This window comes from Ursus americanus, chromosome 4, assembly GCF_024610735.1.
Source record: "Ursus americanus isolate L20-20 chromosome 4, mUrsAme1.1.p, whole genome shotgun sequence".
In the NCBI taxonomy this organism is placed as follows: Eukaryota; Metazoa; Chordata; class Mammalia; order Carnivora; family Ursidae; genus Ursus; species Ursus americanus.
In genome coordinates, this window is record NC_142130.1 from 94,258,073 (window position 1) to 94,271,482 (window position 13,410).

General features: G+C 48.2%; 1 protein-coding gene across 2 annotated transcripts in view; it reads right to left on the bottom strand.

The window, feature by feature from the left end:
- DSCAM (DS cell adhesion molecule) overlaps positions 1-13,410 on the bottom strand; it is a 718,005-nt gene that overhangs the window by 129,224 nt on the left and 575,371 nt on the right. For both annotated transcript variants that reach the window (XM_087861321.1, XM_087861322.1), the window contains exons 12-14: positions 8,048-8,244; positions 6,942-7,038; positions 6,184-6,312 (exon numbers count right to left, since the gene is read on the bottom strand). In XM_087861321.1, the coding sequence (XP_087717447.1) occupies positions 6,184-6,312; positions 6,942-7,038; positions 8,048-8,244 (423 nt within the window). The remainder of the gene's footprint in view (positions 1-6,183; positions 6,313-6,941; positions 7,039-8,047; positions 8,245-13,410) is intronic.

The window sequence follows — 13,410 nt, forward strand, 5'->3', positions numbered from 1 at the left end:
AAAAACCATACGTTACCTTGGAATTAACTTAACCAGAGACGTAAAAGATCTATATTCTAGAAACTATAAATCACTCTTGAAAGACATTGAGGAAGACACAAAAAGATGGAAAAATATTCCATGCTCATGGATCGGAAGAATTAACATAGTTAAAATGTGCATGCTACCCAGAGCAATCTACACTTTCAATGCTATCCCGATCAAAATACCAATGACATTTTTCAAAGAACTGGAAAAATAGTCCTTAAATTTGTATGGAACCAGAAAAGGCCCCGAATCACCAAGGAACTCTTGAAAAGGAAAAACAAAGCTGGGGGCATCACAATGCCAGATTTCGAGCTGTACTACAAAGCTGTGATCACAAAGACGGCATGGTACTGGCACAAAAACAGACACATAGACCAATGGAACAGAATAGAGAACCCAGAAATGGACCCTCGGCTCTTTGGGCAACTAATCTTTGATAAAGCAGGAAAAAACATCCGGTGGGAAAAAGACAGTCTCTTCAATAAATGGTGCTGGGAAAATTGGACAGCTACATGCAAAAGAATGAAACTTGACCACTCTCTCACACCATACACAAAGATAAACTCCAAATGGATGAAAGGCCTCGATGTGAGACAGGAATCCATCAAAATCCTAGAGAACATAGGCAGCAACCTCTACGACAAAGCAACATTTTCATGACACATCTCCAAAGGCAAGAGAAACAAAAGATAAAATGAACTTGTGGGACTTCATCAAGATAAAAAGCTTCTGCACAGCCAAGGAAACAGTCAAAAAATCTAAGAGGCAGCCCACGGAAAGGGAGAATATATTTGAAAATGATGCTACAGATAAAAGACTGGTATCCAAGATCTACAAAGAACTTCTCAAACTCAATACGTGAGAAACAAATAAACAAATCATAAAATGGGCAGAAGATATGAACAGACACTTTTCCAATGATAACATACAAATGGCTAACAGACACATGAAAAAATGTTCAAAATCATTAGCCATCAGAGAAATTCAAATCAAAACCACACTAAGATACCACCTTACGCCAGTTAGAATGGCAAAAATTGACAAGGCAAGAAACAACAATTGCTGGAGAGGATGTGGAGAAAGGGGATCCCTCCTACATTGTTGGTGGGAATGCAAGTTGGTACAGCCACTCTGGAAAACAGTGTGGAGGTCCCTTAAAAAGTTAAAAATTGAGCTCCCCTATGATCCAGCCATTGCACTACTGGGTGTTTACCCCAAAGATACAGATGTAGTGAAGAGAAGGGCCATATGCACCCCAATGTTCATAGCAGCAATGTTCACAATAGCTAAATCGTGGAAGGAGCCGAGATGCCCTTCAACAGATGACTGGATTAAGAAGTTGTGGTCCATATATACAATGGAATATTACTCAGCCATCAGAAAGAACGAGTTCTCAACATTTGCTGCAACATGGACGGCACTGGAGGAGATAATGCTAAGTGAAATAAGTCAAGCAGAGAAAGACAATTATCATATGATTTCTCTCATCTATGGAACATAAGAACTAGGAAGATCGGTAGGGGAAGAAAGGGATAAAGAAAGGGGGGTAATCAGAAGGGGGAATGAAGCATGAGAGACTATGGACTCTGAGAAACAAACTGAGGGCTTCAGAGGGGAGGGGGGTGGGGGAATGGGATAGACCGGTGATGGGTAGTAAGGAGGGCACGTATTGCATGGTGCACTGGGTGTTATACGCAACTAATGAATCATTGAACTTTACATCAGAAACCAGGGATGTACTGTATGGTGACAAACATAATGTAATAAAAAAAATAAAACAAAACAAAACAAAAAAAACAAAACAAAGAGGTGACTACCCGGGAGGAAAGAGTCAGGACAGGTATTGGAAATACTGCTTCTGATTGCAGATGCTGACATACAGACGGGCGGGACGTGGATTATTAGCAAAGCGTGCTGGAAAATGTAGCACGGCATTACAAACAGCCACAGAACGATCCTGACCGTTGCAAGGATGGAAATGCAGATTGAAGAAATACAAGTACAACTGGGAAGGGTATACCACAGACAAAATAAAGAAACTTAGGAGTAAGTCCCAAATGGAAATGCATGCTTGGGAATCCAAGAGCTGGAGGATGCATGGAGAGTGCTGGGAAGGGCATGAACGGGAAGGGCGGGGAATGGAATTGTCGGGGGAATTTATCACAGGTGTTCCTGCCCCGTGGAGGAGGGGGACAATGCTTTCTGGATGCAGAGAACAAATGTCGTGTCAAGGAGGGCCCATAGGTCACACTGGAAGATCCTTCACAAGGGGACTATTTATCAAGGTGTGGGCTGGGCTAGAGGAACTTGCAGGGCTTGCTGAGTTTCCTGGCATCTAGCAAGAGTGGGGAGCTGCTCCCTCTGGGGTCAGGAGGGCCAACGAGAAGGGACAGCATTGCCAGAGCCCAGACAGGGCTGGGACCTCAGAAGAGGGGCCCCTGACAGAACGCAGCCACTGCCAGGATCCTTGTCCGAGTCATTCTTTGTGCCCACCACTGGGCGAACGCAAGGGGAGGTCAGAGGGGAAAAAAACCCCGCGTGTTGTAGCCAGTGTTGTTCAGCCTCCCAGAGGAGGGCAGACTGTGGGTCTGCGGGGTTGGTCAAAGCAGTGGCCAGAGGAAAGCCAGCGGCGGATGGCGCTCAGGCTTGGGGAGTTCGACCTGCTCCCCCAGTGCTGTGCTAGGCATTTTACATACGTGACTCCCGCGGTCCCCAAATGTGTGGGCACGTTGGAAACACCACGGAGCTTCGTGACACCTGCTCTTTCAGACTGAGTGAATCAGAATCATGGGGTAATGGTGCCCAGAAACCCGTGCTTTACAAAGCCTCTCTCTGGGTCATTCTGAAGCACAGCTAGAGTCTGGAACCCTTCAGCTGACTGAATTAGTACAACATCCTGGTGAGGTAAGGACTTTTATTTTCCTCGTGAAGGTCAAGAAATGCAGGCCTGTCACGTGGCCAGCATGACGTGGGGCTGGGGTTTGATCTCACCTGTGCTATCCTGAAGCTTGAGGTCATTTTCTGGTAGCATGTGCCCTCCACACAGTCCCTGCAGGACACCTAATGAGACCAGATTGCAATTCTCCAGAGATCTGCTGGAAGTCTCATATGTTTGGATGCAGACGTTCTGACAAGGGCTTGACTTGGCTTACTGACCAGGGGTTTAGCCAAGTGCAAGGTAGGGGAACAGAATTACCGTAACCCCTATGAGTGTGGGGGGACAGAAGTGGGGAGAGCTGTACAAGAACACACGGGACCCTGGTTTAGAAAGGAGATGTCAGGAGCGTTTCCTGAAACCGTGGGCAGGGTTCCCTGACATGCCCCCAGATAGATGGGTAGTGGAAGAGAACGGAGAAATTCAGACTCACATTCCTGCCTCTGAAATGCCCAATAATCCATGGGAAGGGTTGAGGGAGCCCACAGGGACAGGGTGCTTGCACTGGATGCTTGCTGGGGGCTCCTCAGACATGGTCCCTGCCCTGAGGGGTCAGAAGAGCCCTTCCCAGTTGGAGAGACAGAGGTTAAACATCGTCCCAGTAGAGGATCTGGGTATTCAATAAGCAGCCAGAAGCCCACTAAATGTTCCAAGGCGGACAGGATGTTTTTATGGAGCTAGACCAGCTGATCCTAAGGGTCACCTATGGAAAGCTAAGAAAATGTTGAAAGGCACTGTCAGAAGGGCGGGATGGCCCTACTAGAAGTTAGAACCCATGAAGCCTCCATGACGGGCGTAGTGTGGTGCTGATGCAGTCATAGACAAAACGATGGAATAGACTAGAAAGTCCAGAAATTGGGGGAAGAGCACAGGGAAAGCTAGTTGGTGATGAAGTTGGCATCTGAAACCACCGGGGAAAGGTGGGCTTTTTAATAAGTCACATTGGGGCAGCAGGATTCCCATCTGGGCAAAGAGCAAACTGGGTTCATATCTCCCAGCATACACGAGAATCAGGTCCAAATGGATCAGAGATCTGAATGTAGGAGCAAGAGAAAGAAACCATACGAGTAGAAGGAAGGGAGGATGCTTTTATAGCCTGACTGTAGAGAAGAGCAATTCTAACTTGACTCAAAATCCAGATGCAATAAAAGAAAATGTTGATATATTTGTGGGAAAAAAAAAAACATAATCCCAGAAACAACTATACGATCACCTGTGACGCCCAGCCAGGAAAAAAGGAGACGATGCTGTAGGAGCACGTGACGGGAGGCCTGGCCTCAGGTATGGGCCAGGAACGCGTCCTTGTGGAGGTGACATGAGAGGTGGGGTCTAGGGAGCAGGTGGGAGGAAGCATGGGAGCCGTGGGGTCCAGGGAAGGGAGTGGTCTCCAGCCAGAGGGCAGCCTGTAGACTTTGAGGGACTCCTGTCCTGGAAGATGCTGTGGTGTCCCATTTCACAGTGGAGAATGCTGAGGGCAGGGGGACAGTGAAGGCACAGAGCTGGTTAGAGCCTGGGCTGGCTGCGGAACCAGCACCTGGAAAGTGGAACCAGCACCTAGTTCAATTCCCCTGAAGACAGGGAGGCACTGAACTGCTCCCCCGAGAGGACCCCGGGCACCCTCGCCAAGAGCACAGGAGACCGTGGTCCTGCGGTTACGCTCAGCCAGAGAGACTGGCGGGGCCACCCTGCGCTGGGCACACTGTGGACTGTCGCCACGATGTGTGTCTGCCTTTCTCTGGAGTTCTCCTTGTTACCGTCAGTGTCCAGGCCATTCCCTGCTAGAACGCGCTCGCCTCACCTAAGAAACATTTCCTTCACTTCAAGATGTGTGTCTCAGAACTTGGAACTCACTGGCGCCTTCCTGACCTGGGTTTCCACAACAAAGGCAGGTGTCCTCTCTTCCCTTTGGCCCCGGGGAAGCCCGTGTGTACTAGCTTCCAAAAACGCCCCGTTTGGGCCAGCACTGTCTTCTGCTAGCTTGCGGTCACTATGTCCCTCTCCCCAGCCTGTGCCAGCTGTCCCCTTCCCTGGTGACCGAACTACTGGCAGCCCCTGCGCTCCTGTCTCAGAGCCCCCACAGGCCCCATGGCTGCAGGGCTCACTGCTGGGGCTCTGTTGTGACTTTCGGTGAACACGCTGCTCTTCTGTACTTTCCCAACACAGCTGCGTACTGCAAGACTCAAGTGCTGTTTCCAAAACCACTGTTCTGGGAGTGAAGCACCTTCCTCCTAGCGTTCATGCACTGCTGCTGGGACACTCCCCACTCGGCCGCCCATCCAGCCCCTGTCACTCCCTTGCACGCTGGTCCTAAAACCTCGCCTCGCTCAGGGCCTGCCTCCAGCTGCCCGAGCTTCACTCTCACTATGGCCTCAGCCCAAAAATTCTGAGTAGGTCACCACCATGTAACCCAAAGTCCAGTACGGTGCCCAGAAAGTGAAAAACAAGGCTACGTGTGGGTCTGTGAGGATTCTGTTAACCCTACCCGCGCTGGTGCTCCTCATCTCTTTAATGAGACACAAAGGCCCGAGCAGAAGCCACGCTGGTGGCTTTCTACCCTTGGCCTGATGGACCCTCAAGTTCCAAGTCACGCTGGCATTGTCACTTTAAGGGGACAAACGGGCACACCTGTTGTGGTCCTGACTACCGGCTCTGTTTTATTTATGGCCCCTCTGGCCCCCGGGGAAGCAGGTGATGCTCCGAGCAGGAGCAAGTGCCCCTGGCCTGTCCTTGCAGCTCTTCCAGAACCTTCCTGCAGGGTCCGTGCCTGTCTCCACATGGAGCAGCTCTCCGTCTCTGCACAAGCTCCGGAGTCTCTACGGACTCCAAGCACAGCTGAAGCCCAGGCTCTCGACAGAAGTCCCTGCCTAGAGCAGTCCCTGGGCTGGGGAAATGGGACGTAAAGGACTGAGGGGGGATGTGGCAGAAAACGTAACACGCCACTGGTCGGTGGCAAGGATGCCAGGGTGGGGGGGCTGGAAGCAAGCCTGGGGTCTGGAGAGAAAGGAGGGAGGGCGAGGCAGAGACAGACCCCTGCACACAGACCCCACCCCACAGAGGAAACGCGGTATGCTCTGAGCAAGAAAAGACAAGCTGGGAAAAAGAGCCCCTTCTGAGTTTCCTTGAGTCCAAATTTATTCTTACAGGTAATCACGAATAACCGAAGAGAACAAGAAAAGGGCTTTTGGAAGTGGAAATAAAGCTGGAGGAAATAAAGGACTTACCTGATTTATTTTTGCATTCAATATCGTAGCCCGTAATGGGGCTGTTGCCGTCAAACCCCATGGTCCACCTGAGGGTGATTGTGCGTGCTTTCACGTCTTTGATCTCAATTTCGGGAGGGTCTGGGGGCTCTGCGCAATCGACAGGAAAACCCGGGCTTAGTTCAAACATGGCTCAGGCAGAAGACGCGGGTGGAAATGCTGAGTACGGCTCAGAAAAGCTTTGTCAGCCTTCAATGGTGGCTGACACATTTACTGGGGAGCATTTGTTTCCTAATCACATTTTGGGGAGGAGAAATTCCACTTTCCCAAACTGCCTGGTGTTTACAGCAGGGCTATATGGCAGGGCTGGGCCAAAGTGGGATGTGGATTAAATGTCACTCTTCTGGTTTGGAATCCAGAACTCAAAAAATATCTTGGCTTCAATGTTAAACTTCCCTTCTCCTTTAGATCATCTGGCATAAGGATTCCCACCATTCGGCTAAGCGGGCACACTCCTGTATTCAGTGCCTTTAATGGGACTGCTGGGCCATCTGGCCCCATTCCTTTCAGGACTCTGTTCCCTGTGTTTTGGGGCTGCACTGTGACACAATCATGCACGCAGCAAAATACTATTTTAACACCAACTTTGAACATACTCAAAATTTTCTGGGAATCAGGAGGGGTTATGGAGCAAGTTGAGTCCACACAGAGGTCCGAGCCTGGGCATACACTTACTGTCCTAAAAGCCGTGTTTTCCCCCAATTAGGTCTCCTTCCTACCTTGCACTGTGAGCTGAATTATTCCACGGTCCTCCCCATAAGAATTGATAGCATGACAGGAGAAGAAGCCAGAATCTTCTCTAACAGTTGGCAAAATCTATGTGTAAAGGAGAAAGAAATCCATCTTATCCAGCAGCATGGAGCGAAGACAACTACAGGGGCTTTTGGCTATAAAAATCTCTCCACTCCCACCCTTCTTGCATCCCCAACATGCGTGTGCACGCACACACAGACACACACACACACCCCGAGAGCAAACTATTGCAGTGCGATTGCGATGGTGTAGATGGACAGGTTGGGTGTACATGACCAAGGTCAGGTGCCAGCTCATTAAGCTGCGTGTGTAATTTACGTAGGATGCCACGGTCAGGTGGATGTACACTCCACATACGCATTTATTTTTCTCTCGGTGTGTCTTCAGTGCATCCAAAGCAATGCTGCTCAGAGAAGCAGATCCATAAATCCTACAGTAAATACTTGGTCCTGCAGGACCCTCATTAGAGTTCTCGCTAGAGGGACTCCAGGATTGGAGCTGCGCGTGAATCAATCTCAGCGTTTGAAACACAGGGCCTTCTTTTTTCCCGTGTACACTACGGCGTCACTTCTCTCCCTACTGAAGACGTCAGCTACCAATAATACTAAAAAATATAAGGGACTATAATACTTTCTGCTAGCTTTTGTGATCCTCTATGAAGGACAGAAGTTTTATGTTGGATCTTTCCCAAAAAAGCAACACGTTTCCTTACAAAGCCCATCTAATTTTTGTTTCTGCAGGACATTAAAACAGGTGCACAGCACCGGAGGGCAATCCTCCAGGATTAACTGTCATTAAGACACTCGATTCCTCCCATTTTTTTTTTAATTACAGTCGGGTTCCCTGGGATAGTTATCATCATTTTATCCTTCATAACACTTAAGATCAAGCCCTATTTTTGTCAGCGACTCAGTAAAGTTGCTGTAAGCAGTGGGAGAGAAATGGTGCGTCAGAAATAAGTCCTGGAAGATGATTCGCTGTTTATCACCCACATGCGTCCACTTAGGTGAAAGGACAGGATTATCCTGCCGATGCAGTTAGATTCTGATCCGCTCTCTTCACTATGTTTTACCTGCAGAGTGGAGATCACCTCCTCTCCCACCTCCTTGGTGGACACGAGGTAACGGGCCATCTCAGGGTTGATGATCCGGTCCTCCTTCTCCCAGCGGACTATGATGGGCTTCTCGCCATGGGCCGCGCAGCTCATTTCTTTCTTCTGACCCTGAGTGGCCAGGGTCGTGTTTGGATAGGACGTGATCATCGCAGGAACTGAAAATCCAAGAGGGACACGACTTATTTGGCAAAGCAGCATTCTTGATTTCCCCACCGTAACACTCAACTAAATCATGCCTGAAGAGGGGTTTCTTTGAAATACAATGTATTCAAGAAACTGAGGAGCAGGAATCGTGAACAGAAGAGAGGGAAGGTGGCAGAAGAGTGGAACCTGATGACATGAGCCCTCAGCTCATTCATTCGGAAGCTGCTGCAGGATTTCACATTCGGGGCAACGCTTTCTCCCCAGCTCACTGTGGGCACACGCGGATTGCGGGACAGAGCCCATGTCCCCTCGGACACACGGGAAAACAATTTTCCTTCTGAACAGGCTGGAGAGGCGGCTGTCATGAAATGACAGTTTCTAACTACCGTTTCCTTTTTTTTTTTTTTTTAAAGATTTTACTTATTTATTTGACAGAGAGAGAGAGAGCCAGAGAGAGAGGGAACACAAGCAGGGGGAGTGGGAGAGGAAGAAGCAGGCTCATAGCGGAGGAGCCTGATGTGGAGCTTGATCCCATAACGCCGGGAACACGCCCTGAGCCGAAGGCAGATGCTTAACGACTGTGCCACCCAGGTGCCCTTCTCACTACCATTTTCAATGGTGGGACTCTAAAACCTTACTTATCAACTTAGGTTGGGGCCCTGATTGCTGCTGACCAGTTGCTGGGGTGACGTCTAGCTATGCCCATCTCCCACAGTTGTTACAACCTGTCACGGTCACCTGGAGACCTCAGACCCATCACATGGCAGGGAATCTCAATCCCATTTCACCAAGCAAACAGAAAGCTTTGCTTGTGAACTTCTCAAGTTCCCCCTCTCCCACCACAAAATTCATCTAAGGACCTCCATCACTATGCTGGGTGACTTAAGGCCCTGCTCCCGTTCCACACACCACCTAGAAATGCAGGGCAGCACAGAACGAGTGTCTTTCTAAATGCACACTGAGCTTATAAGAAAGTGAGAGAAATCCCAGGCGCCAGAAACAGAAGTGACTGTTGAAAGACCACAGGTATTAGGTTGCTGGGGCCCTGACAACCTGAGAGGCAGGGGGTTGAAAGTGGGCCCCTCAAACCAGGCTCCTCAAAGGGCTTCACCTTCAGAGAAAATACCTACAACAACGCCAACAAGACCCACACAGGCAAAGGGGAAGCAAACTGCCTTGGCTCGTGTTATGAATGAAGAAACCAAGCCTCCCCTGAGACTCCATAGCCAGTCTGACTCTGCATCGGTTTGGAGCTGGATTCATGCTAAAGGGTCCAGATGCTGGTGATGCTACTTTGGCCATAGGCCTGAAGATCGTAGCACAAGAAACACAAGCACGCTCCAGAGGGAGGCACACTCCATCCAGGCCCATCGGCGTTCTCCCAGATGAACCTCTGTTGAACATGAGCTAACAAACCAGAAGTACAAAACACACGAGAACACGACCCACCGTCCCCGAGAATCAGCCCAAGCACCGCAGATGCTAGAATGATCAGACACAGACTATAAAACAATTATACACGAGATGTTTAAAGATTGTTTAAAAACACAAGAAGGGAAAAATACACTCTCAAAAAAGGACCAAGAGGATTTGAACAACCACCAAAATAAGTCTATATTTTTCCTGTTTTTGGCCTCATTTCCACCATCACGGGGAGAAAGGCCCTTCTTCATTTCTAAGGTCAAGCTCACACTTGTGGACTGTACTGGCCACCTCAGAAGCCCTCTGCTGCTCCTGGGCAGGTGACCAAACACCGTGCCTTCTTTTCAGACTGGCACGTACTGAGTCCCGTCTTCCCCCGCAGCATACCCAAGTGGTTTGAGACATACGACGAGTAAAAAAATCTCCCAGCTCTGTAGCCTGGACGCCCACAGGAGATACCGCTCTCAGTCAGCAGGTGCGTGGCAGAGAGGAAGAGCACGGAGTGGACAGACTGACTGGGAGAAGCAGCACTGGGAGCCCCGCGTTTTATCCACAGCAGTGGTGAGGTCCCTCTTCCAGCACACCTGCGTGGCAGCCAGCCTGGTTCGTGAGCCCCGCTTCTGTCCCTGATCCCTCACTTCCTCCAGCTGGTTCGAGAAAAAATTTAATCTTTCTCAACAGCTTTATTGAGGTCTAATTTACATACCATAAAAATCACCTGCTTTAAACCCCCCTGAATGGGGTTTACTCTTGTATTTTTTCCTAGGACAGCTGTAACCAACCACCATGAGCTGCGTGGCTTCAACAGCAGAAATCTGCTCTCTCACAGGTCTGGCAGCCAGTCCGAGATCAAGGTGCTACAGGGCTACGCCCTCTCCCAAGTTCTAGGGAAGACTCTTTCCCTGCCTCTTCTGGCTTTTGGTGGCCCTTCAGCTCCTTGGTTTGTGGCCACCTCATTCCCATCTCTGCCCTCATTTCCTATCATGTTCTTCCTTGAGGGGTTTGCCGTATCTTCATGTGGATTTTCTTATAAGGACAGCAGTCACTGGGTTTAGGACTCACCCTCATGCATTATGACCTTATCTTAACTAATTATATCTGCAAATAACTTATTTCCACATGAAGTCGTGTTCTCAGGTGGGCTCAGGTGGGCATGCATTTTGGGGGGGACAACACAAGTATATTTACATTACCCAATACACACAATTACAACCCGACACAAGTGTATAGAGTTATCACCACAGCAGGTTTTAGAACATTTCCATTACCCTGAAAGGATTCCCCCACACCCATTGATAGTCCTTTCCCACCCCAGGCCCAGGCAATCACTAATCGACACTCGTCCTTTTAGATTTGCCTTTTCTAGACATTTCCCATAAATGGGATCCCACAGTAGATATTTTTTCGTTGTCTAACTTTATGGCTTTTTCTCACTGAGCGTATTTTCCAGGTTCATCCATACTGTAGTGTGTATCAGCTCTTTGTTCCTCTTTGTTGCTGAATAATATGGCATTGCATGGGATCTGCACATTCTGTTCACTCATCCGTCCACTGTTGCCCATTGGCATTGTTTCCACTTTGGGGATGTTACAGATAATGCCGCTCTCAACACTGGGTGCAGGTTCTTGTGAGGACCTATGTTTTCACTTTTCCCAAGTAGATCCCTAGCAGGAACCGCTGTGTCACATGCAATTCCGTTTAACTTCTTGAGAAACTGCCACACTGTCTTTCCAAATGGCTTCAACATTTTTCTCCGGGTGGTGCTAGCAATGCGTGGGCTCTTGGCACAATGTCCTCAGTGGTCGGGGACTGGCTATGTAGGACGTTTCGGGTGTGCTCAACGTGGTAAGTTGGGGTCTTCGCTACTGGTGAAAAATTATTTTCCATGATAATTGTAAACTCCATATTTGTGTATGCTATAAAATTACTTAGAAATCTGAAATGCAGTGGAGTTTTTCTTCTTAAAAAGTATGTCTGAAGGAGCCAAATTATTCAAGAATCTCCCAAGATGCTTCTTGATCTTTATAGACAGGAATTGGTTTCCTATTGTAAGATTCATTGGATAAAATTAAGGGCAAAAAAATGTGGCTGAAAATAAGAAAAATAATTCAAGTATCCAAGATCGGGGCAGTCTCTGTTACGTCCAACCCATATTTGTCAACTCATCGCTAAAGAAGGCACCTAGGTAACAAAATATTTATGTTTTCACGTGGATGTATGTCGATGTGTGGATTTATTTGAGTTTAAAGCAAGGAGTCGCTCTGCTGCTTTGCCTCCACTGGGTCTGTGATGACGATCCTGGACCTCACTCTAACGATGTTGAAAAATGGGGGTGTCTGGGGAGTGAGCCAAGGTGTACCGGTGGGGACATGAGTACTGCTAACTGGTGGCTTCTGCATTTTAAACCCAATGCGAGGTGGAGACCCTACCAGAAATGCTCAGGGCTGCAGGGATTTGGGGCCCCGGATGGGCTTGTCTGGAAACTCAGGAAGACACCAGTGGATTTGTGTAGAACCGACTGACAGGGACGCTGTGGGACTTGGGAGTGAATCAGGCAGCGCATGCCCCACGTTTGTAGATGCGACGAATCAGGCTTGGTTTACTGTTTTGTTGATTGTCTGGATTTAAGAAAGGGATGGAGAAAAAGTTAATAACAACGATGATATGTCTGAAGCTATTACATTTTACATAGCTCCAAATATTGAGAAATTATTCTTCCAGTACACCAGATTCAGCAAAGAAGTCTGGTTCATCTGATTCAGCAAATAATTCACTCACATCATTGATAAATGAATGACATTCCCTGATCAGTCTTCCTGTTTTGCTTCCGTCATCCCTGTTACTACAAACAAAAGCACTGAACGACCTTCATGTTGGAACAACACTGGTTCAGCATAGCAGCCATATGGTGACTACAGACACGAGGGTTCATAGAAAGGCAACTAAAGTATTTTATGATAAGGAATTGGCTCTGTGGAATTGACGATGCTGAGTATGATATATTTTATTTTTATTTGTGCATGTTTTTGGAGATCTGGTGGTTATATGTTTCCTAGCATAGTGTTAGATGTATGCAGAAGAATTTGCAGACCAGAAATAAAAGAACAGGAACATCATTTAAAAAACGAGGCCGCAGCAGCTAAAATGGGCAGGTGGTTGTTGGGGAAAATGCCCCCAATCCTTATGCTTCCATGTGGGGGGACCATCGATGAAAGCAACACTCCTGACCCCCCTCCTGAATGGAGAGGCAGTGACTAACCTGATTTGAGAGTTGGGGAGGAACTGAGAAGTGTGACCAGTCCCTTCTAGTTACCTGTTGGCAGAGGACACGTGTTCTGATATACAAACTTCCCGTGATGAAAGAGGATGTGTCCAAGCAAGATGTGTGTATGTCTGCAGCTCTGGCAGAGCCTGGGTGGTTCAGTCTCCCTAGTTCTAGACTGTAGCATCTGCAAAATCCAGAAAGCTGAGATCAAACCACCCTACTCCTGTGTCTATCTCTTGCTCGATTCTGAACTCAGGGCTATTATTTATGGGGCCCTCTGAAACTCTGACAGTAGGTATGGACTGCTGACTGAGCAGAAATTTCCAGTTGCCCCTGGAAGCCCATTTTTCCCTCTTTCCCCAGCTTTTAACAAGACACATTATTAAAAATACACCTGAATAAAAGAATGTGTTTCCAAGTTTTTCTTACAGTTGGATATTGCCAGCTCAAGGCCATGATGCATTTAGGTCTTCTGGGAGGCAAGCTCTGC